Source organism: Lissotriton helveticus, chromosome 1_1 (genome assembly GCF_964261635.1).
Source record: "Lissotriton helveticus chromosome 1_1, aLisHel1.1, whole genome shotgun sequence".
NCBI lineage: Eukaryota > Metazoa > Chordata > Amphibia > Caudata > Salamandridae > Lissotriton > Lissotriton helveticus.
Window position 1 is genome coordinate 1,183,278,928 of NC_136057.1, and position 26,070 is coordinate 1,183,304,997.

The following is a 26,070-nucleotide window of genomic DNA, read 5'->3' on the forward strand; positions in this document are numbered from 1 at the left end:
TTTATCTAAATTCAAAAAGTCACTACAATTGTATGTGGAACTTTATTTACACAAGAGGACACTGTTGTAATCTCTTTTTTGCCAAATGAATGTTGCCTTAACACACACGCAAGTCGAAGCATGGACATCTTTCAAGGGGATATCACACCTTGACTTGATCATGACAAATATTATTATTATTATTATATTTAAATTTATAGAGCGCACAGCTACCCGGAGGTTTCCCGGCGCTAGGAGCAGGACGATTGAAGGACAATGTGGAAAAATGGACACAGAGCAAAGTAATTAGGAAGCTTATTGATTGAACAACCAGCCCTTAAGATCTTTGCGAAATTTAGGGTAGCTAGGTTCAGTACAGAGGTGAAAAGGGAGTGAATTCCAGAGTGCTGGAGCGAGGTACGAGAAGGAGCGGCCGCCCATTCTAGCTCTTTTCATCCTGGGTATCTGGAACTTGTACTGATTGGAAGAACGAAGGACACAATCACAGACATTAGATATTCAGCCCATTTCCCTGAACCAGCCATATGCGACAGCATTAAAACCTTTTGAACCAGATACAATGCATAGCAGCCATGGCCTCCAATAGCTGACAGCATCGGTGTCGCACTTCTTTTGGCACCATGTCCAGTAAAGTGTGCCATGACTTAAAAAGTGGAAACCATCAGACGGTTGGCTTACATTTCACAATGTTCTGTCACTTTTTTTCTTTCAATGTTTTTGCCATAATTAGAGAGTGATTCTTACGATTGAAGGCACAATTAACTCTTCTTTATCCAGTGTGTGTGTGTGGGACTGTATAACCAATCGGATTGGTCCACATAGCGTGAGTTAACCTTGACAAAACCAGACAAACACTATCTTTGTGAGGACAGGTCCCTGTAGTGTGTTTAGGTATTTTCGAATGTATCAAAAAACTAGCATGCTGGTTATTCAAATATATGTATGCAGGGAATGCTGTATGTAGGAAGTCGATTAAGAGGTGGGGTGAGGAGAGCACATCCATGAGCAGGGGACATCATTTCAGAATCCTCTGACATACGTTAGTTTAAAAGCACTAGACCTTACAGAAGGCCCAGAATGTCCTCAACTGCCAGGGAACCTTTCCCTTTAGAATAGCAGTAAGTTCCAAAACACAGAGATTACAAACAACCAGCCCAATATTGCTGAACGTCCAAGCACCAGGAAAAGTCACAAAACAACCTATTCTGCGATTCTGTATATTCAATTACTTTTTTTCTTAGGCCTCTAGCAAGGTCGTTCAGTTCTGCTCTCCTCCCACTTCCCACCAGGGACTACGTTTAAACACCAAATGTAAGTTTCTTCTCAGCGAAGAGAACACTGTATCAAAAAATGACCAGTTACCAAAACAAATCCATGAAAGCATCAGACGCAAATAACCATCCAACGCTATCAGGGACTGCTCACCTATGAAATGTCTGCAGAAGAACAAGTTACTTACCTTCGGTAACGCTTTTTCAGGTAGATACAGTATCTGCCTGTGGATTCCTCACCTTGTGAATATCCCCCTGCACAGCAGCCAATCGGAAACTTTTGTAGCTCTCCACGCCGGCGAGGTCATGGACGACGTCACAGAGGGTACGACTCCGCTCGCGACCCCACTGACGTCACTGGATCCATAATAGGGCCTCGTCGGCGTGATGACATCAGTTCCGCCCTTTTTTCTGTGCCCCCGAGGCACACGGACGGACCGACATAAACAGTAATAGTATACATAGTACACAGTATTCAAACCAACACACATAGTGTGAAGACAATGCAATATGCATGAATATATAATACATCCATTTAAAAAACATTCAAACATACACTTTGCAGGTATAGAAGAGTGGACAACGGGGAGGCGGGTGGGTCAGTGAGGAATCCACAGGCAGATACTGTATCTACCAGAAAAAGCGTTACCGAAGGTAAGTAACTTGTTCTTCTGATAGATGCATCTGCCAGTGGATTCCTCACCTTGTGAATAGAATCCCACAGCAGTCCCCACTCCCGGAGGAGGGTGTCCACTCTGCTATACCATGAAATCCTGGAGGACAGAGCGCGCAAAGTGGCCGTCCCTCCTCACCTCAGTATCCAAGCAGTAAAGCTTCGCAAAAGTGTGGAGGGAGGCCCAAGTTGCGGCTCTACAAATATCCTCTACAGGTACACCTCTAGCCAAAGCAGATGTTGACGACTTTGCTCTAGTAGAATGAGCCCTTATACCCTCTGGAGGTTCCTTACCAGCCAGGGCGTAGCAGATCTTTATACACAGGATAATCCATCTCGATAGCGTGCGTTTGTGCACCGCTTTCCCCTTCTTACAGCCAGCAAATCCAACAAAAAGCTGGTCATCCACACGATAGTCCTTAGTTCTATCGAGGTAAAAACTCACCGCCCTCTTAGGGTCTAGGCGGTGAAGCCGCTCCTCCTCCTTGGAAGGGTGAGGGGGAGTATAAAAGGTAGGGAGGGTAATGGACTGCCCCAGATGGAAGGGAGTTACCACCTTAGGCAGAAAAGCATCCCTGGTCCCAAGTACCATTCTCTCAGCATGAATGGTCAGGAATGGGGGTTTTGAACTAAGAGCTTGAAGCTCACTTACCCTCCTTGCCGAGGTAACTGCAACAAGGAAGACCGTCTTAAAAGACAGAAGTCTCATGGGACACTTGTGTAAAGTTCAAAGGGTGAACCTATCAAGTAGGTCAAGACAAGATTCAAGTCCCATTGAGGCACAATAAATGGAGTTCGAGGGAATTTGTTGGTAAGACCTTTTATAAAACGTAATACAATAGATGACTAAATAAAGACGGCTGGTCCAGCAAACAAAGGAAAGCCGACAAGGCCGATAAATAAGCCTTTACAGTCGCCACAGCAAAACCCTGCTGGGCCAAAGAAAGGGCAAACTGAAGTATGTTAGACAAACAAGCTCTCAAGGGATCAATAGAATTCTCTCCACACCAGGAAACAAATTTGGACCACCTATAGGAATAGATTGACTTGGTGGAAAGACGCCTGGCCGAAAGAATTACATCCACCACATCAGGCGGGAGAGAAAAAGAATCCAGGTTGCCCCGTTCAATCTCCAGGCATGAAGGTGTAAGGTCTGGAGGTAGGGGTGTAGAACCTGCCCCTCCATCTGGGAGAGGAGATCTGCCCTGAGAGGGAGACGGAGCGGCGGGCACGAGGAGAGGTGGAGAAGATCTGTGTACCACACCCTTCTTGGCCAATCCGGGGCGACCAATATAACTTGGGCCCGGTCTTGGCGAATCTTCCTCAGAACCCGAGGAATCAAGGGTATGGGAGGAAATGCGTAAAGGAGTTGTGAGCCCCAACTCAACTGAAACGCGTCCCCCAAAGCTCCCTGCAACGGATACTGGAGACTGCAGAATGAGGGGCAGTGAGCGTTCTCGAGAGTGGCGAAAAGGTCCACCTCAGGAGTTCCCCACGTCCGAAAGACGTGACGAACCACCTCCGGGTGAAGCCTCCACTCGTGGTCGGCTGAGAACTGCTGACTGAGACTGTCTGCGCGAACGTTCAGAACTCCGGCCAGATGATTTGCCATCAGACAAATCTGGTGGTCCTGAACCCAGGACCAGAGACGCAGAGCTTCTTTGCAGAGAAGATGCGACCCCACTCCTCCCTGCTTGTTGACATACCACATCGCAGTCGTGTCGTCCGTCAGGACCTGAACCGACTAACCACGAAGGGAAGGGAGGAAGGCCTTGAGTGCCAAACGAATCGGCCTCAATTCTAGAAGGTTGATGTGAAGCAACCGTTCCTCCGGAGACCAAAGACCCTTGATCTCCAGATCCCCCAGATGAGCACCCCACCCTAGAGTGGAGGCATCCGTGATCACTGCGGCAACCGATGGAGGCAGATGAAAGGGTTTTCCTTGAGACAGATTGCCCTCCACGCTCCACCAAGACAGATCCGCTGTAGTTTCTCTGGAGATCCTCACAGACTCCCTGAGATCTCCGTTGTGCTGATACCACTGCCTGCGGAGGCACCACTGGAGCGCCCTCATGTGCCAGCGTGCATGATTGACCAGCAGAATGCAGGAAGCAAACAGACCTAGCAGGCGAAGGACCTTCAGGACTGGAACGACCGCTCCATTGTAAAACAAAGGAATCATTTCCTGAATGTCGAGAATCCTTTGAGGAGGAGGGAATGCCCGACAAACAGTAGTGTCCAGTACTGCCCCTATAAACAGGTTTCGCTGTGAGGGCACCAGGTGAAACTTGGGTACATTGATCGGAAAACCCAAACTGTACAACAACTGAGTTGTCTCTTGCAGATGATGGAGCACCTTCTCTGGAGACTCTGCTTTGATCAGCCAGTCGTCCAGATAGGGGAATACAGGAATCCCCGACCTCCTGAGATGGGCTGCCACCACTGCCATCACCTTGGTGAAGACTCGAGGCGCAGTAGTAAGACCAAACGGAAGGAGCGCAAACTGGTAGTGTTGCGACCCTACCGTAAAACGGAAATACTGCCTGTGCGACTCCAGGATCGGGATATGAAAATACGCGTCCTGTAAGTCGAGCGACACCATCCAGTCTTCTTCCAGCAGCGCCTGAAGAACCTGCGCAAGGGTAAGCATCTTGAACTTCTCTTGTTTCAGATAAGGATTCAAGATCCTGAGATCCAGGATTGGACGAAGCCTGCCATCCTTCTTGGGGATCAGGAAATACCGGGAATAGCATCTCTGACCCCTTTCCTGCTCTGGAACCACCTCTATCGCGCCTTTCTTTAACAAAGTCAGAACCTCTTCCTGAAGGAGACGGAGATGTTCCTCTGAGCAAGCCCCTTGACAAGGAGGGTAAGTTGGAGGGAATTCCCTGAAGTGAAGAACATACCCATTTGCCTAAAAGATTGAGAACCCATTGGTCTGTAGTGACCGATTCCCAATCCCGCAGAAAATGGGTAAGCCGACCCCCAACAGGACCAACATGACTGGGAATGGGGAATCTAGGGCTGCTTTGCTGCGGCGATAGGAGGAGATGTAGAGGAAGAGGAGGAAGAGGGCTGGCGACCTCGTGGACGACCTCTGTTTCTTCCTCTATAAGACTTATACAGCGTATTTTGTTGCTGCTGCTGTTGCTGCTGACGAGGCTGCCCTTACAAACGAAAGGATGACTTCCCGAATCCACTGTATTTACGAAAGGATCCTCTGGACTGGGACTGCAAGCCAAGTGATCTTGCCGTGGCCTTACTATCTTTGAATCTTTCAAGTGCGGCATCAGCCTTCTTACCAAACAGACCTGTACCATCAAATGGTAAGTCCAACAAAGTAGCCTGCACATCTTGAGAAAAGTCTGAGACTTCAACCAAGCTCCCCTTCTTGTTGCCACTGCAGAGCCCATAATTCTAGCCACCAAGTCCGCTGTATCCAGGCCACTCTGAATGACCTGGCGCGCAGCAGCTTGGGCATCATCCAAAACCTCCTGAAAGTTCTTCCTGTCATCATCAGACAGTTTTGGCAGCAACTGTTTAGAGGAATCCATCAAGGCATGGATATACCTTCCCATCAAGCAAGTTGCATAAGATGACTTCAATGCCATGCTCGCTGATGAGAACACCTTCTTAGCGGACTGGTCAATCCTTTTTGACTCCTTGTCAGTTGGAACCTGTGGGAAAGCTCCTGAAAACTTCTTTGAGCAAGCCGCCTGAACCACAAGGCTCTCAGGTGAAGGGTGAGCTGACAAAAATTCTGGATCCTCCGGTGCCACTCTATATCTCCGTGCCACAGTCCTAGAGACTGCAGGTGCAGACAAAGGTTTTTTCCAAACCTCCAACACCGGCTCCAGAATTGCCTCATTAAAAGGTAAAAAGGCTCAGTCACAGAGGATGGAGAATGCAAAACTTCAGTCAATAGATTGGACTTAAACTCAGTGGTAGGAAGATTAATGTCCAATAACTCTACAGCTTTTCTCACAACTGTATGATATGGGACTACCTCCTTAGAAGGAGCATCTGAACGAGGAGAAAAATCCCACTCGGGAGACATCAAAACCACTTGCATCTTTTAATTCCGCAAAATAGTCCTCAGAATCAGGAAGTTCACCTTCCTCCATGTCCTTTTGATAGCATGCCTCTTCCACAACTCTTTGGGCCTCCCTCCTGGAGCAGATCCTCGGGGCTGGAGTCAATGGATCCACAACCGACTCCATCAGATTCGGAACTGGCGTCGAATGCGGATCCGACGGCGCCGCTAGTGCAGAATGAGGACGAACAGGAGGCGTCGGAGATTCTCGATATGGCGCCGGAGATTCTCGATACGGCGTCGGAGATTCTCGGTACGGCGCCGGAGCCCTTGGCGCCGGAAAATTCGAGGACGGCGTCGCGGGAAGAATGGAGCCTGGGCATATGCCTGAGGGACACCCAAATTAAAGGCAAAAGGACCCATGGGGCCCGCAGGCGCACCAGAGGGGTACATAGCCCTTGCAAAGACACCATACATTGCGTTTAGATAGTGTGATGGGTCTTGGCCTGGAGCTGGGAAAGGGGGATAATTTCCCAGCGCCGGCTCCGAAGCCGGTGTACCTGGAGTCGGACCCGTCGGCGCCGACAAAGGAACCTCTTCAGGCTGCTCCTGATCTTCTTGCTCTGGGTCGGCTTCACCGGGATCCGAAGAATGGACCGAATCCGATGCAGCCGGCGTTGGTGATCGAGAGACTTCGACCTCAGGAGACACTTCCTTCTCTGGCGAGACCAGTCTTGAATGAGAAGGATCGACATCACTAACGCGACATCGAGGAGAAGACGACTTCGGCGCCGGTTCCTTATCAGAGTGACGCCTTGAAGAGTGCTTCTTTCTCTTATGTCTCTTCGACTTCGAATGTCCCGACGCCGACTTCGAGCCCGACCTGGACTCAGAACGAGATCTCGACCTCGATCTTCTTTTACTCACCTTCTTACTCTTCTTCATTTTAGCAATAAATAACTTCGCTTCCCTTTCCTTTAATGCCTTAGAGGTCATCTTCCTGCAACACGCACATCCATCGACGTCGTGATCAGAAGACAAGCACCAAACGCAGTCCTCGTGCGGATCAGTGATGGACATCTGCTTCCCACACTCCCTGCAGGGCTTGAAACCAGTTTCTTCCAGACATCTTCGAAAGGAAACGAGAAGAACAGACAAGAACAACTATAATAACAATGTTACTACGGAGAGTCCCAAGAAACCGTTGGCATCGACGGCGCGGAAAAAAGGGAACTGACGTCATCACGCCAACGAGGCCCTATTATGGATCCAGTGACGTCAGTGGGGTCGCGAGCGGAGTCGTACCCTCTGTGACGTCGTCCATGACCTCGCCGGCGAGGAGAGCTACAAAAGTTTCCGATTGGCTGCTGCGCAGGGGGATATTCACAAGGTGAGGAATCCACTGGCAGATGTATCTATCAGAAATACTACTATAAAATGAACCTAGAAATCTTGGCACTCACTGGTAAATAAAGTTTGATTCAGATACCTTCAAGGTAAATCTGTTGTGCTGGTGGCTATAGCCCTCTGATCATGGGCATAAAGTCCAACAACAGAAAGGAGTGCGCTGTCTACAACTAGATCAGGGTCCCTGCTTAGCACACCTGAACAAATGTCAATTATTTAAACTCTTTCATAACTTTCGAAGGCTTCTATAAAGTACTTTATTATGTTGTTGTATTCAAATCACGTTCATCGTGTTCAATAATCACACTTCAAGACGTAAATCACTTTTCCACTTATTAAGTCTATCCCATTAAGTCAATTCCAATGCTTTTCGGGACACAGCCCTTCATCAGGGGAAATTATGCTATAATGTAATAGAAATGCATATATTCAAAGATCCAGACGAAACAATTGTATATAAAATACTAGTGCATTCAAAAAGAGAGTTAAAACAAAAAGAGAAGAAAAACGTCCAACAGAGTGCCTTAGAGAGTCAAAAAATAAGAAAATCACCTGTGTATGAAGGAAATATCCAGTGATCTCGGACTGAAAATAAGCATTTGAAATCAAAGCAGGATTCTTCAGCAACCAGACAGTGGATATACATGAAGTGCATTGCTTTACTGTTTTTATGCATTTCATGCGTGCCCAAAGTGTTATATGTAAAACCCAGAAGACCTATCAAGCAGGCTTTGTCAGTCAAACAGGATTTGACACTGTAATGTCAAAATGGATGTTCACAGCTTGCACTCTGAATTTTCTGGGAGGTTAAGAGAAGGCATTTCTGCCCATATAGGTCAGCCTATTGTTTGCTCCTGGGAAGCATTTCACGCTCTTTTCAGACTTATTCAAGTGCTGATTCCTGGCTGGGAGAAGTTTGAGAGCAAATTCAAGTTAGCCTCCAGGACCTTTAGACAAGGAAAAGTAATTTTCTCAAAGTTACTTTACAATAATAGTTATTACAATCTGACTTCACCACTGAATTTGATTTTAATATCTATGAAAATAGATGTTTAATTATATTTCTAGTTAGTCCCACTCCCAAAATGTAATAGTAGAATTGTAATCCTAACTCTGATTTACTACATAGAACAGATAGGCCTGTTGTTGGGTGCTAGTCACTGTAATGGCATGTTCACATTGACATTTCCTATGTTAAAATACCATGCGCCCTGTCTTATGGACTACCAGGCCTACATAGGGCTGACTTTTTAATATTTAATAGGCATGTTTTGGCTTGTCAAAAGGGTTTAATTTGATAGGTCAAATTGTAGTGTTTACACTGCTACGGTCAGGATACAATGGTAGGCCTGAAGCCAGGTTTTACACTGTCATTGTTGGAGAAGTGTCTTTTAAATGTGCAAATGTGTTATGTCGGGTGAAAATTGTATTTGAATTCTGAGGATTTTAATGATGCATAGAGTCCTAACCGATGAATTAATGCTGTTGCACTAGAGACGATTTTACCAAGGCATTTAGAAATGTAATTTATACTGTGAAGTAGTTATGCCATTTCTTTTATATGAGATGCCATTTGTTTTAACCCTTTCCATGCTCATGACGAGCTCAGCTCGTCATGCAGTACACTGCTCGTGTGCTCATGACGAGCTGAGCTCGTCATGAAAAATGGAAACATGAAGAGTTCAGCACCAGGGGAGAATAGCTTTAGCATTGAAGGTGTTAATATGGAAGCAGTTTTGGGTGCTCAGTTGGTTTTGCTCCTCAAAATTGAACTATTGTTTTAGGAAGTGAGTATTGTGAATGAAGCTCCCATTGTGTACTCAAAGTATCATATTCAAGGACTTCAGTTGGGACTTCTGCTGGAACTAAAGATGTGTTGATTCTATGAGCCATTGTTTGAGAAATGTATCCATTTGAGCTGATCATCTCCGGGATGCAGTTGCTGAGAGGACAGGTGGAAGATTTCTTTTACCTTAAGAATTGGGTAAACATTAAAGATTTAAAATATTACGTTGCTGTTTCTGATTTACCAATGCAACCCTAACTATGATCATACCATGCTGAATTTGCAGAATCTATTGATAGCACATGTGATTTGTGTATAACTACCCTTTGGCTTTAGAACAATGGTGTTCATTCTTTATTCATTTTTTATTTAGGGTCTGGTTCATTTTCATTATTTCATGGATGTGTTTCAATGACTCATTTTGCTGCTGGGTTGACATTTAATTTTTCTCCTTAGATTTGTCTTATGGGGTTGCGGTCTGTACTCTTATGAGTTTCACTCTTTGGATTTGCCGAGATGTGTCTAATTAGAGCTACGTTTTATTATTCTGTATTACTGTAATTAATTGCACCTTCATGGCATTTAATGTATTTTTTATCTGTACCAATTCTACTAACTTTTGTGTAATAATTCTATTTTGCCTCACTTTTTGATCCTCCACTCAGTTATTAGTGTTTCCTCCTTTATTTTGTCCTACTTTGAGTGAAATGTATGTTTATCCATGAGGAGTGTGGTCTCTAACAGCTAGATCTATTGGAGATTTTAGAGCCAATTCAATTTGGTAAGGATTGCAGTGTTTAAAATATTGAGGTTCAGAGGATTTTTGGGATTCGGTTCCCACACTCTAGTGGATGGCGTAATAGGTGCTGCAGTCTACTTGTGACATTACAGGCCCTCGGTACACCTTATACAAGGGCCCTGATACGTAAATTAAATATACGAAGAGTGCTGAAACCAGAAAACATATAGGGATGAGCAAAAGGGGAACAATCTGAGGTGACCATACAAAAAAGGCAGATTTCCTAGAGTGTACACACTGCAAACTACTCAAACTCACCCATATTGATTCCAAGGACAACATCTTAAATTTTCACTTTACAACTACAAACTTGTTACATCTTGAATAGGTCTTACAGGAATGTGAAATAAGTACACCAAACATTCCTAGGTACACAAACAAACTTATCTTGCAATAGAAATGGTATGAGAGACCGAGGTCATCTTGAATAATTTCTGGCAGCAATGACTTCATGTCCATGGTTCCAAAATAAGACAATCATCTTGTTTCAATTCTAAATTGAATAATGTGAATACACACTATTATTAACTACATCAAAGGAAAACTCACTCAATGTTCTTGATGCTACTGCCATCTCCTAAGAGTTGACGTTTGGTTTCGGTTTAAGTTGAGTAAGAGGTTAGAACCTAATAAAACTAGCAGCAGTGTTGTTTTTGCATCAACTTAAGGTCTCTCTCATATTTGTACCACAAGGGTGTCAAGGAAAGTACACCTTCAGGACTCGAGCCTTGAAGGATGAGGATCATGTGTTAGGCAGAAATCCTGCATTGACATTCATACACGTTGCAGGTGAACAGTTCTGCTCTCTGGAACTCAGAGTGAAGCTTTATTAAAAAGCGTCAGTAATAAGCCCCAACACTTTTGTTGCTACTTGAAAGAAAGACTTTCTTGGAGATCACTGCAGTGGAAGTGTCATAATACCGACTCCTTGACTTGTTTGCTTATCAACATATTCAACAAAATCATAGAATATTCACTTGGGTTACCTTGGATTGCAAACTGATGCCTGATACTGTGAGTAAGAGAGTCTATTCACAGAAACTCTAAAATATGACTAAGATTCACAAACATTCTGAACAAGTAATTTTGATCCACCCTTAAAATCATCCAACCAACAAACCAAAAATCAAGCTGCTCTTTTAAAACAAATTACTTCAACAACAAAAAAAGTCCAAAAGAGTAGGAAGCAGAAATATTCACAGTCGAGACTGGTCAGTAAACTCCAAGAGCAAAGGCTAGGCATGGTTTCAGAACAGCCTCTTATTGTGCATTTGTATGAATACAACCTGTCTGAACCAGAAATTAGGGCCCTAAACAAAGAGTTGCGTTTTGCCCACATGACAGATAGGATTTATTTAGATGTTGCGTTGAAGTCTCTCTACTTATCCACAAATTAGCTTCAATGAACATTTTGCCAGTTTTAAAGGAAGTTACAATAATGCAAGACGTCAAAACCCCTTCCATTTCCACTCATCTGTACATGCTGCACCACCTTAAAACTTTACCTATGAAAAAGGTGTAATTAAAGACTTACAGGTTGTAATAGGAACTTTGGATAACACACACATCATCTTCAAGCCTTGCAACATGAGGCTTCTTCGCCATGAACATCCAAAAGTAGATGGGTGAAAAAGAAATTGTTAAGTGGCCAAACAACTTCCTACACCCCCTCCAGCGCCTGACACCCAGCAGATTCTGTGCACTCTCTCAGGAAAATTTGGATTGGAAAGGTATGAGAGGAGTGGAATTCTGAAAATAAAGTAGATTTCCAAGTTGAAGACAATCTTAGCACTGTTCTCTTTCACACCTTTATCTAAATTCCTCAAACACAAAGTAGTTCTTTCTGGTAGGCTGATCATCAGTTTTCAGTTTCTTCCTTAGAGGCAGTTCCAAACATGTCCTGTGACACTACAGACATGCTCAATATTTTGTGTGACATGCCATTTGATTCAAACACATAACTTCGGGCAAGTCTGAACAAAAAACCTTAATACCAGTATCCCCCAGCAAGCTACCTTGAGAGCAGTTGTCGAGAGCCTCATAATTATGAATGGCAACACAGCATTCCTATATTCTATTTTATTTGCTACACGAACATGCTCTCACTAAGATTTGGGGAAAATATACTTCTAAAACACTAGAACCTTTGTGAGGGACACTTCTACATCAAGTGTAGCGAATATCTATGAGAACCACTTTGAAATTACCTTCATTTTACCCCAGGCTAATTATTTTCTTACACATATACATTTTGAAAGAAATATATTAACGTCTTGTAGGGTGACCAAAAATCTTTACCTGAATTTGCTTGGTTGAATATTTACGATATGCATTGGAAGGTCATACATCAGTTTTGGTAAAGGAAACTCTCTTTTTAGGTCTCGCCTGAGCCAGCGCCAATGCGCTTCACTGCGAGACTTTAAGTATGGGCTTTTAAACTCTAAACACAAGCTCGTGCGTCTGCTTTTTTTTTTCACCCCTATTGGCCTTTGCATGCATTTTTCTAAGAAAGACAGCACGCAATTGGCCCAAGGGAGCGAGCAGTAGTGCCATCTGTTTCCAATTATTGCAATTGGAAACAGATGGCGGTCAGCCTGGTCGCGCACCGGCTCGCAAGCGCCCGAGCACCACTCGTGGGCTTGTTTTTTTTATGTTTTAATGGATGTCAAAAGAGGCCTCTTCTAAAATGGTGGCCAGGTTCGCAGAGCCTCCCGGCAGGACTTGTCTGTGATTCCCCAGGCTAGTCAAGTTTATTTCCTTGTACTAAACGCTTTCTCTCTCGCAGGAGCCACTGCCCTTGGAGCTGAACCTGGAGCTAGACCTGATCAGTGAGATGATCGTAGGGGAGGAGAGAAGCGTACAGAAGCCCGCCCGGAGCGGCACGAGCAGCCTCGGCTCTGCCCCAGTCCGTGCAGCAGGCAGTACCAGGTAAAGGGTCGGCCGCTGAGAGGTGCCAGCTTCTGTACAGTTAGCTCAGAGACGCTTGGAGCAGAGCCTCAGAAAAACATCCACCCCCTTTGAAACGCTACACTGTAGCCTTCCAAGACATCGAAATTCTGCACCCTTAACTCAGCACAGCCCAATCATCCCTGAAGCAGAACTACAGCTTGGGCAACAATGCTATGTACTACTGGCTAGCTCCCTTACCACACCGGGCAGGGACTCTTTACTGATCCAGGCAGATGGCAAAACGCTGACGTTGCGCCTGATCCCACCCTACCCTGCAGGGTAGGATGAAACAGAGTGTTTCCCTTTGACAGAAGAATGCAGACAGGTAAACTTGACTTTCCGATGACGAAGTTCTCTCTGCAGCAGAAGGGAGGGGTCTCGGAGTTTCCCAAGGTGACAATGGCACAACACAGAGGCCTTTGTAACCAGAAACACAAATTGTCCACTCTAACCTAGGCACACATGCGTACCAGCTCTACATCTCCACAGTAGGGGATGCTACCCTCGGATAAGTGTGGATGCTCACAAACTCTGGTCTAGTTTACCCATAAAGTTTGAAGTTCCTTCGTAGAATGAAGTTGAAGGGAGAAGTGGGGTAATTTCATTTCTTATATCGCGATTTTTGATGGAATGTATGTCAAGTGTTAATTAATGCCGTTTGTTTTTAAAAAGGGACTGCCTGCTGTGCATGTATTGTGCTCTCTTATCTGGAAGCCAATTCTAATAAGATTTGTCAAATGTATGTATGATAATTCAAGGAGCTAAGAGTATGGGGCAGATAAATGTCTGCTTCCTGCAGGAACGTGTAGACGCGGCTTCATTTAAATTAGGGATGTGCACAATTTGCATGATTTGCAGATGCGTACCCACGTGAAATTTCGGCCGAATTGTGTGAAATTTCAGGTAACTATGTAAAATGCAAAACTGGCATTTGGTGCTATATTTTGGCACACAATTGGTGCCCACTTCCATTTTGGTAATCCAAAAGTCCTGGCTAAACACATAAGGTCCCAAAGGTGAGACCTATTGGCTATGCCAATGCTTGTTTGGGGCTTGTCATTTTTGCGATGGCAATTCTTTACACGTGTCCAGAAAAATCCCACAGATTAGAACTTTTTACTGTACTATTTGTACTTCCACTCAATGGCCCAAACAAATCCTTCAATTTGGCCAGTAACTACGCATTTGTAGTAAATGCCCCACTAAGCTTGTGACCTTACTACACATCTCTGAGCACGAGACAATCCCTCAATAGAATATAGAAAAGAGACTGACCACCAGCAAAGATGTCCTACTTCAGCACCATCAGACGTGTACAGGACAATCACCAATGTGACTCCATATACTACCCTAAGGATTCATATTTATTTTGGAGTTTTATAAAGAGTGGCGTGGCACATTTCAGATACTTCAGAGCACTGCAGGTGAACAAACGTCTGTGTTTACTCAGCTCCAGCAAATCCTAGTCCAATATTTTTGAGTTGCTTCACTCGTTTGTAAGAAGTTCACGTAAAAGTAGTACAGAACAGCTCAATTTGTAGGTGTTTTTGTGTATTACTTGTACCTTGGCTTTGCTTTCAAGCTTGGACACAGACATCGCGGTCTATGTTTCACCCTTTTGTACGGTCACCGAGTGATGAGTTTTGCTGCTGACAAGTACTCATTTCTGTTGGGACCATAACGTAGTGAATATTTGAAGGTACACAATGATCTACAGCAAACTCAGGAAGCTCTTTCAAGGCTTGTTTGGGATTTTCATGTGTTCGCAACTTTAGACACAATCTTCTCACCAGATGTTGAAACTTTTCCATTTTGTCAATCTGCTACTTTGAGAGCCTAGTGTAAACATTGTTGCAATAGATACGGCATGCCGTCATCAGGGCTCTTGTTAACCCTAGTTAAAGACCGGTAATGAGTAATTCAAGGATTTTTCAGAGATGGGAGAACTGAAACTTGATGCCCTTGACCACTGTGTATATATGGGGAATAAAATACATATCTGCATGAAATATGATTTCCAAATTCTATATTTTCAATGTGGTGCAAGAAGCAATATTCGAACTGAGTGCCTTTAAAAGAGAATGAGGTGGTTTTGGTTCTGCCCAGGATCACAACTGTGGTTTTTAATCCAGGTAATAGAACTTTTTAATTTAACGGAAAACAAAGTTCAAGCCAGTGGTGATTGATAGTGCTCTCAAAATATGTGGAATGTGAGGAAGAAATCCAGGAGCGAATCCACCACTTTTCAGTGCTGTGGGATCCACACAAATCAGAAATTACAAAACAGGCCTGCACAATTTCCCCAGAGACAAATGGAGGTAAGGAGTAGGTCACACAGAGAGACACTCACTGGAATCACCTCTTCCCTCAATGCTTCAGTAATGGCTGCTTACTGACAATGCTGCTGGGCCTCGGGGAGGATGTGTTGTTAACAGACCTCAATACGTTAATGTCATGGCTTTGAGAAAGTTTGCTCAGAGGCATGAGCAGCAGCAATATGAGGATAATAAACAGGATGTATACTGTTCTAAACATAAACATACCTGTTTTTTCCTACTGAACAGAGAGATTACAATGTCTCTGCCTACTAGTCAGTCATCACCATTTGAGTGTGCCCCTATAGACATTTAGCCAGCATCTACTATTTCTATGCCTTCTAAAAGAGGATTTGAGCCGCTTTTTGACTGCTTGTAAGATAACATTTTGCATACAAAAAAGATAAAGCCAGGTCATGTACATCTACATGCCATACAAATGTGTAGCACAAGATGAGAAACTACTCGGGTACATATATAACCTCATGAACATGTGCCTGCCCACATTGAGTTCACAAGTCAAAGAGGGGCTACTAGTCCCCAACCGTAGTGGTTGAGGTCATTTGCCACTGGTGTCCGGGGGTTCATCCTACTATGACTCTGGAAAATAGGCCAAGTACAAACCTTTCTGCACTGGACTCAGGGTAGTGAGTGAGGGTAAGTATTCACAGGCTTCTCAGGGAAGTAGTTTGGAGGCAGACGCTCAGAACTCCATAATAAACCATCCAACAGCAATCCAATGCCAGTGCAGTGCTTGTCTTTTCGTAAAATAAAGTACTTTTATGTACACAAGCCTGAAGTATTCATGTGTTTATCACTTGGGTGGTTGCAGGAGAGATTGGGTACAGACCCTGCCTTTGGCATGCTCAGCATCCCAGGTGGCTGATGAGCGCAGCTTTGTGTGACCTTGGTGCAGTGATATCAGGTCTTTGGCAGCTGCAACCCATTTCCCGCTGATGTAGAAGAATTCTGCAGTATCACAGAGCACCTCCCATTGAAGCTTATATTAAAAATAATTAGCCATGCGGGAGGGGCATTTGTTTAGGAACAGGCTACACGGCATCTGTTAAAAAAAAAAGCATTTTCTGTGTGGTATTCCCCAGATTTTTTTACTTCACTACGGTATTTGCGTAAGAAACCAGTTGTTTTTTGCATCAAGACTCTGCACACTTTACTCCAGTGGTACAGTGTTTGTGCTTTCCCTTCCAAACATGGTAAAATTGGTATACCGCTGATTGGTACACTTAATTTACTCACAAGTGCCTAGTAAGTGGTACTACATGTACTCAGGGCCTGGAAATTAAATGCTACAAGTGGCCTTCAGCACTCATTCTGACACTATTTTTACTTAAAACTTTAAAAATTCACAACTGTGGTTTTACCCTTTGGATTGTTTATGGGCAACTGTATATATTAAATTTTTTTCAATCATTTCCATTGGTTTTAGATTTTATTTTTTACTGCGTCTTCACTTTATTACTTCTCGAGCGCTGCATAGATACTTTACACATTGCCTCTAGGTTAAGCATGACGGCTTTTGTTCCAGACTACCAGAAGGTTACACACAGGTTTATTTAGTGACTTTTGTGGTTCACCCTGGCAATGATTGTATTTATTACTTAAGCATAATACTGATGATTTAATATTGTCCAAGAAGTTGGTTTTATAATTGCCCACACTAGCATAAGCCGTGACTTTCTTGTTTTGTTTAAAGCCTTTAAACCAAAAGGGAAAGTAATATAATGATCCAAAACTGGGCAGCATGTGTGGTCTAAGAAAGGATTCTTAGCTGTAAAAATCTGAGACTTTATCATCTGACTTACTTTGTGAATGAAGATTAGTGCTTTTCATTTAGAAGGCCTAAAGGTTTCACATCTTAACAGCCAGTTCAATGGGCAAAACAATTGTGAATTCTTATGTATAGAACTTTGCAGGACTTTGTTGTACCAATATACTGGCCTGTACTGCTGAGGGGCATCACAGAAAAGGCGTCCAGGTACCTTGCCATCTGCACTGCATAAATGTCTAAGAGAGAAATGCTAGGTTTCTAATATTGCTAGTTTCCAACACTTGATCTCACATATTCCTGTCTCCCTTCCAATAATTGTGAATCAGGAGGAAATTCTTATGATTTAGGTATGCCCACTGATACACTGAAAAGAGTATTGCCCAAGTGGATACAAATTGCACCAGTATGGTTAACAAATTAATATGGTTAAAACCCTACCCTGTTCAAGTTGCCCTAGGGTTTTAAACCTACTAACCTATTATTTAGGTGGCCTTATTCAATATACTGTCTTGATTACTTTTCTGAAGTTAAGGACTTCTTAAGCTAGTCTTTCTCTTTTGTTTCACATAAAACCAATTAATACACCACCTAATTCTGGAAATGCTCAAAATCTCAAAAAGTAAAACCTTAAAGAAAGCCAATTCACATCTTACTTGAAGATTGTGAAGCTCGATTTCTGAGCACGTTATACTGATCCCTGTTCCCCTTGCTTTTGTATAGGACTTGAGAAAGCACCTCTTTACACACTACCTTCATAGTTAATACTCTCCATCCTGCTCTTTCCTCTCCTATAGGTTAGGTTATAATGGCTCTTCTACTTTGTTATTTGTAAAGCGCACCACTGTTCTTGTAGGTAAGCCTGTGCTCTAGAAATACTGCACATAATAACCATTATAATAACAATAGACATAGGTAATGTAGAAAGGCACTTTATCTTAGAGATATTCGCTGCGGGTTATTTGTTCTCAGTTTTAATATTTAAAGATTTTAGATGGCACATACAAGGCCCAAAAGCATCAGAGGGCTTTACAGGGAACACTTTACTAGTACCAGACATATTCAGTACCTTAACATCAAAGATATAGTTAAAATACAGCAAACATTGGAGATTATAAATCCAAAATATATACACCATAGTAAAAGACCAATCAAAACTATTTACAAATATGCAATATCTTTCAAACAGAGTAGCCAATAAACAAGCTTTGACATAGCCAATACGTTTTTCCTATGTGAGATCTATTGGCTTTGTCAATGTTTTTAGGGCATGTTGCACAGCAGCAAGAGCTTCAGTGCAACATGGTTTAAAGGCTAAAGTAAAGAAATAAAATTCCTGCGCTAAGACGAAATTAGCATTGACAGCATCATAGCACTTTTTTTCAAACCATGTTGCACAGAAGCCAATGCTATTGTGCAAAAAAAATACATAAAGTAACGTGCTGGGGAGGGGGGGTGGACGGGGGCACAAGCCGTGTGGGGGAGGAGGGACGGAGCTGCAACAATAGATGAGGAAGCAACACGAGAAGCACATGGGAAGAGGGTAAGAGTACCAACCACAGAGAGTGGGAAAAGGGCAGGGGGGACAAGCAACACAAAGGAGGTACGGGGAGGAGGAAGGGAGCTGCAACACAAGGGACAGCAGGAGGAGGGCGAGGTGGGACAAGTAACATGAGAGGAGCGGTAGACAGACTGCAGGCATGCATTCCTCGAGAGTGCATATTCAAAAGGGAAAACAATGACCTGCAGGAGCCTGTGGCCAGTGGAAGGACGCTGGCCACAAGCAGGGAGCTGTGCTAGGTCCATGCTCCACTGCATGAACCAAGACCGGAATTGCCTAAAAGGTGAAGTAAGGAGCAGGAAGTGCTGACCAATAAGAAGCAAGGAAACAGTGACGTTGAGGCCAACCAGTTGCTTTTTTGGGGGGTAACAATAGATGTAGCCGACAGTGCATGTGCCCTCTCTCTGGAAAAACCAACAAATGAGAGTGAAAAAGTACTCAAGTAAAGTACAATCAAGGAGACCATCACTAAAGAGGAAATGTCCAGAAGTTTGAGGGCAGAGGGCTTAGAATAAAAGTTGAGAGGGATGGAGGAGGAGCCTGGCGACGAACGAAGATGGCCGCATAGGCTCTCGGCTCCGTTGACCTCCGCCTGTCGGATTAAGATCCTGATATATATCCTGCTTTCGCGCCTCACCCCCGTACAGGGTAATCCCTGCTGATACTGGCGGTGTGGTCCCGCGGACTTTCCCGCCCGGATCGGCGGAATGGTGCCGTGTGAAAGATTTTGGCCCAGAGTTGCCCGTAAGCCGGGACCTTGATTACTGACCCAGCCGGGTTTCTGGACGGCGGCTGTGGTTGGGTGCCCCAGAAGTGCTCCGGATCTTTGACCTGAAGTGTTTCGCATCCCTATGTTGGTGAGGTGCCTGCGGTCCTGTGCACACTGTGGGGGTGTACATATCCTGAAGATGGCTGGGAGGTCGGGGGTCTCCTTCCCGGCGGCTGGCCCCCTCGCCGGGTTGGTGCCCTCGCCCGAGGAGCCCCGTCATTGTTCGTACGTGAGCCTCCAATCCCCGCCTGCCCGACCCGCACTTCGGTCCCCGGAGGAATCGGGCGCTCCGAAGTGCGCTCGAATGTCTGGAGCTGACTGCGTGGAGGCGGTGCGGAGTAATGAAGAACCGTCTTTGAGGACCGTGATGGCCGCCATTAAGGAGCTGCGATCCTTCATGGCCTCTACTCGCCAGAGGATGGTCGCGGATGTCACTGACACTGCCCGATCGTACGGGGACCCTGACCTGCCTGGTGCCTCTGAGCTGGCTGTAATGTCTACGCTATTCCCGGTACTTACCAAACGAGGCTTCCTTCCTGTTGTAACCTCGCACCTGTCGCCTGGAACATTGTGTACTAATGGATCTATTGTTTCAGAGAGACGTCCGCCATTATTGGCGCATCCGTCCACTGATGTGCTTGTGGTCTTCACTTCTCCTGAGCCTACGGCTAATGCGACCCGGCGGATGCTGCAAACATCACTCGATTGTTTTGACTTTGCCCTGAGTCTGACATCGACATGGTCGTACATTGGCTGGAAAACGGCAATTTTCATGGCGGTGGCGGATCATAACGGATTGCGGTGCTTGATCAGACTCCTTAGGCAGGTCCACAGGCCGACAGGACTTTTGATTTTTCCTCGATACGTTCTAGTGCAATTGGCTGAACTCATTGTGAACATTCGTAGGGGTCAAGGGTGAGACCACTGTGGATCTCTGCTTTGTGGGTTCGTGAAGTTCGGGGGACCCGCCATTTTGTTGCTTGCGGGTGGTGGGGCAGTGTCGGACGCCTTCCCTGTGCGCTATTTTAATAACTTGCTTACGTGATTGCTCTACTTCGTACTGGGACCGTGCGCCGCTGGGGGGGGTGGAGGGACCGAGAGCAACTGTGATTTCTCCTCCACCTTTTTCTTTTTTTTTTTCTTTTCTTATCTTTTCTTTTTTCCATCTTTTTGTATTTCCCTTTTCTCGCTATATTTCGGGTTTTTGGATGCTGGGCGACAGGCACGCTGCTAGGGGGGTAGGCCGTAGCCATTGGCAGGGGTGCAGGGTGGGGGGGGAGGGGGGATGGGATATTATTGTTTTTCTGTTTATTGTTTCTATGGCCCTTTTTTCTTCATAAGTTCAACTGGATTCTCTGTTTCTTTTTTTTTCTTTCTTGGTTTTGGGATCGGTATGACGCATGACCTGATTTCTTATTCTCGGAGTTTGACCATGGGTTCTGCCCTTGATTGTTTTTCATTACGCCTCTCCGTGTATGGGCGAAGGCCGGGTGTGCTTAGTGTTTGATTGCACGCGTATACTGGATGGCCCCCTTACAGATGCCGATGGATATACGATTTAGACTCTATGACCGATCCCACCCTTCTTTCTTGTTTTCTGCTCCTTTTGTTATTATATTGCAATTTATTACTTATAACGATGATTATCCTGTTGTAAACTTTAAAATTAACCTCACTCGTCCTGTGCAACATTTTGTGTGCTGAAATGGCTCTGGTCTCTAATCCTGCTGCCGTGCCTCTGGGATGTTCGGCTGAATAGCTGTGTGCACCTGGTCTATAAATAAAGGTTTAAAAAAAAAAAAAAAAAAAAGTTGAGAGGGATTGCTTTCGACCTTTTCTGAAAGTTGAGAAGCAATAGTTGGTCCAGGTGGCAGGTAGAATATAATGGATAATACAGGCCCAATTTATAGGTTGGCCGAGCAGGAACTCGGTCGCAATGAGACGCAGTTCCCTCCCCGCCAACACAGTGGTCTGCCCGCCTGATTTAAGTGCGGGCCAACCATAGGTTTGGCAATAGCGGATACTACTCAGTCTCTGCCATGGCCATACTTCTCCGACAGCCTGACGGAGTAGGGGCCGGTGGAGAATGGTCTATACGTCCATCCACCCAATTATAATGGGCAGATATAGCTGTTTTTTTCTTACTGTCTGTCTTTCCTAGGCAAACCCTGACGGTAAGAGTCAGTAAAAAAGAAATAATGCCACACTTGCCATGGTTAACGAGTACCATCGCGAGGGGGTCATTATCTTTTTATTTTCCCCCACAAAATCTACTTCGGGATTTTCTTTTTGAAAATAAAAAAAAGAAAATTGTTTGGTGTAAGGCTCTGTCATGTAGATGGAGCCCTGCACCAAATAGCGAGAACCGTTGGCAGAACCAGTGGTTCTTGCCAATGCTTTATAAATGACGACTAGCTTGGCTGTAACTTTTAAATCTGGCCAATGACACCTCCATCAGGGAGAATATAAATCAGACGCTACGGCCGGATTACGATCTTGGCGGATGGGATACTCCATCACAATCATGATGGATATCCCGTCCGTCATATTACAAGTTCCATAGGATACAATTAAACTGTGCTATGGCGGTTGGGATAACCATCTCCTTTGTGACGAAGTAGCCATGTCCACCAAGATCGTAATCTGGTCCTATGTCTTTTTAACAATTTATTTGTATGACCTGCGTATATTACTTCGGCAATTTTCATTTCCATTTTTTGCAGGCGACAACAGTTTCTTGTTTGATTAATGTGTAAACAAATAAATAGCATGTAATGTAATAGTGGCAGCACTCACTGCCTCAAAAATTCTGTCAATGCAAAACAGCAATCAAATTGGCACTTTATCGTGAAAGCATGCTGCTGTTACCTGTGCAGCTGATATGTTACAGAATGCTTACTATACACAACAGAAACAGGCTCTTACTTTTGTTTGAAGTCGAAAACTGTCCCTGTGCCTATTTGTTGGCAGGAAATTAAAGGTCAGTACAGTCCTCCAATAATACTGGATTTAAGTATGTTAAACGAGACAAAAATTACCAGTACCATGAAACTGCCTTATTTAAGAGTAATGCTTAAGCATGTGCAGGAAAAACAAACAACCACGTTTGTTGGTGGCTTATGGAGGAAGAGGAGGGGGTTGATGGGCAAAAGAACACACATGTATAGTCTCCATTTAAGATGTTTAAACAGCATTTTTTAGAAAGCACACTCTAGATGGAGTAGATCATAAGGATAAATATAGCAGATGTACTATGCATTTCATCAATATGCTATTATTAAAAGCAGCACAGATGAATCATGGCTCCCAACACTTTTGTCAAGGACCAGCTAAGAAAACATTGAATCTTTATGGTCCTCTTACCTGCGCTCTCTTGTTATCTCTTGACTTCTGTTCCCTCTCGACAGCCTTGATCTGAGCTAGGCGTGTCAGATTAACCACTTCCTCCCGACACTCATCTTGCTCCTTGACAAGCTTTTCTTCTTCTGCAATACACTGTTCCACCATGTGGATCTCCACCTCTGTGAGGGTGTGCTGTTTTACAAACAAACCACAGGGATACTGACCAAATGCTTCAAAAACATACAACAAACATGAATACCAAAAATTGTTGGAAATCTGAACACACTCCTCGATTTTCGGCAATCAAGTGTGTCATTTTATTACCTCCCACAGCCACATACAGACACCGTCCATCAAAGCACTTGGTGCAAAAATTTCTCTGGATTCATCAAGCACAGTTTACCCCTGATAAAAGAGATCTAGATTAATGTCATAGTGCGTCTCATGTCAGGTGCGAGCAGCTGATCCAGTCATGTTTTTATTTCTTCACATTCTGTACTACTGGCCAGCATTTCTTGAGGGAAAAACTAAACTCAACACCAGAACGTACAGAAGAAACCGCACAGGGTGAACTACTCACACCTGACATGGTTCAGCATGACATCTCGGTTTATATCTGTCTGTAGAAGCATCTCTTAATTGCCCAATATCTTCTCCCTGAACTGCAGAGTGGGCACCTTCTTAGCTAGTCCTCAAACAACCATCTAGAACAGCAACATGACATGTCTCCACTGAGAAGAGAAAGAAAGTAGGTCAGATGTACAATGCCATTTTGCTGTTGCAAACTGGGTCATTCACAAAATCACTGGGCTTCCAACCGCAAAATGGATTTTTGCTCTTCACTAAATCCATTTTGCGATTAAGTAACGTTTTCTTCAAATGCAAAATTGGTTTACCGACTCATTCCAAATTGCAATGAGGAAGGAGCATAGGAGGTATAACCTAGCGCATTGCACCAAGATGCATCAATGGTTTGTGACCACAACTGCCAATCATAGGTGACTGCAAATAGTGATGTGCTTAACTAATATTAATTAGATAGGTCATTCTGTGACCTCTTGCGGCTGGAGATTTTATGACACGACAGACTGGTTCCAAAAAGGCGGCGCGCAACTTTTGCCACCAGGCTGTTCGTTAATCAGGCCTGAAATTCGTTCTGGTATCCGAACTGCATAGCATTGGTCAAAAAACTCCTTGTTGATGTAAGTTATTTTTTTCATGACAGATATTTTTCATAACAACTGTGTTTTTGATAATACATAATTTCATAACACCAATAAATTACCACAAAAAATAAAAATTAATTAAAAAAATAAACGTTAAAGTAAAATTAAGCTATAATAACGTGGATTCCACTGTGAAATAATTCCCCATTCGCAATGAGGAACCGTTTATATCTAATGTCCCAAAAGGGATCGATGGCAGCAGAGAGAGGACTTACAAAGAAGGCACCGGTTTATGAGATGAAACAAATAATACGAAATGAGTCTTCAGAAAAATTGTACCAAAAGTAATGTGCATTGTGAAAAGCAGCACTGCTCAAAGGCACAAGCAGAGCCACTACTCCTTGGAGTTCAGTGGGATGGATGACAAGAGCTCGCTGCTTACTTGATGCGACACTTCACGCTTAACCCTTTCCACTTCTTTCCGGAGTTCCTTCTTCCGTTCTGCTGTTGCTCCATCATCTGAAGGGAAGGTGTCCACCTGTACAATAAAAATGGATTGGTGAGTGGAGAGAAGGGAGAGAACACATTATAAATGCCAATAATTTACTGAGATCACCAAGACAGCCCACATTGTATTTTTCATTCGGACCTATTAAAAGATCTTGGACAATGCCAGTAGGTTTTCCATTTTTAATATGAACATACTTTTGTAGGTTAGACATGAGATCTATTTTGTACGCAGTTTTGTGATTGAATGTGTGTTGTCTGCTTGAAAAGTCAGGGCGGATGGATACGAGATGTCTCCTGTTTGTTAAAAGGCCAGTTGAGCGAATGTTAGTGATTACAATGTTCTGTAAAAAGCGCTTGTGTAAGAAATTTGACTACCTGCTCTTTTTTTATGTTATACAAATGAGCTTACCGTGCAAGTGATGTTCACTGTGCTTTGCTTTATGGTGACTCTTCAGTATGGCTTGTTTATTGTATTTTTCTTTACAGACCAGGTTATGTGAAATGTGCATCTAGTACTTCTCTGAAAAGGCTGCATAGGAAGCTTATGGTTTGCATGAAAGCATACCCTGGAACCATAAGTACCTCTTCTTCTACTAATTGTTTCAGTTTCCTACGTGCCTGGCATTTTACTAAACCCAGCAATGTGGCTTTTTTTTAACTCTTATTTATTAAGGTTTTATTGTCATTCATACAGTTTATCATAGTCACAACCGAGCAAGAATAATGAGAGTACATTTGCGATACGCAGTGAATACTGCTACTCAGTCCAATCTGTTAAAACAGAATTATTGATAAAACAATAGTGCCCTGACCACGGTCCCATTCGGGACATATAGTGAAAAGTATGGGCTGTGTACTGTTGAGCCATTGCTCATACAGAGTCGAACCCTGGCCACGAGTCAGGAGATTTGTGTACCTCTGCTAGAACAAAACTGGGGCAAAGAGGGAATTTACACAGTGCTGCAGGTGTGTGTATCGGTGGATTCGGGGTAGGCTGCTGGTGCCTGGGCAGGCCGGTGGAGCCGACGGCAAAGCCGCAGGGTCGCAAGCAGTCAGCTGGGTCCACCTGTCCCAGTAATGCCATGCCTGCCTTTTTGATTAAAAAATTAATTGAAAGGTGAAACAAATTGTCAAAGCATCAACTCAGCAGTGAAGCTAGCAGGCCTAAAAGTTTAGGGTTTGCACCTCTGTATAGTGTGGAACCACAGTTATCTCTTCTAGAAATTATTTCAGTTCCCTACGTTTATGGCATTTTACTAAAACCAGGAAGGTCATGCTCGCCTTTTTAGAAATGTATTCATTTAAAGGAAAAACAATTGTTAGGTGCAACTAATTATGAAAGTACCAATTTTAGTAGTAAGTCAAACAACAACATGTACCATAACAGAGAAGTTGAGATTTAACCTCATTTGAAAAAGGAGAAGCTTGACTATTGTACTTTGATTTCCCCCTCAGGAGTTTCATTTTACAACGTCCATTGAGGTGAGGTATGGTAGAGGCGTTCCCTTCACTGCCATTGCGGGTTTTATCTAATTTCCATTTTCCTCGCTCTCCTGACCAGCCATTAGATGCATTTAGGCAGGTATTAAAACTTCCTTCTAAACTCAGGACCTCTTAGGGCACACTGCCCACTAGTATGCAGCTGACATCCCACCTCACTCTCTACATGCCTTGTATGAGCTTTGTTGCCTTCCATCTTGCCC

At 44.0% G+C, this 26,070-nt stretch overlaps 1 protein-coding gene across 2 annotated transcripts in view; it reads right to left on the minus strand.

The window, feature by feature from the left end:
* CCDC146 (coiled-coil domain containing 146) overlaps window positions 1–26,070 on the minus strand; it is a 950,534-nt gene that overhangs the window by 305,461 nt on the left and 619,003 nt on the right. For both annotated transcript variants that reach the window (XM_078679302.1, XM_078679310.1), the window contains exons 10-11: window positions 24,300–24,395; window positions 22,713–22,883 (exon numbers count right to left, since the gene is read on the minus strand). In XM_078679302.1, the coding sequence (XP_078535428.1) occupies window positions 22,713–22,883; window positions 24,300–24,395 (267 nt within the window). The remainder of the gene's footprint in view (window positions 1–22,712; window positions 22,884–24,299; window positions 24,396–26,070) is intronic.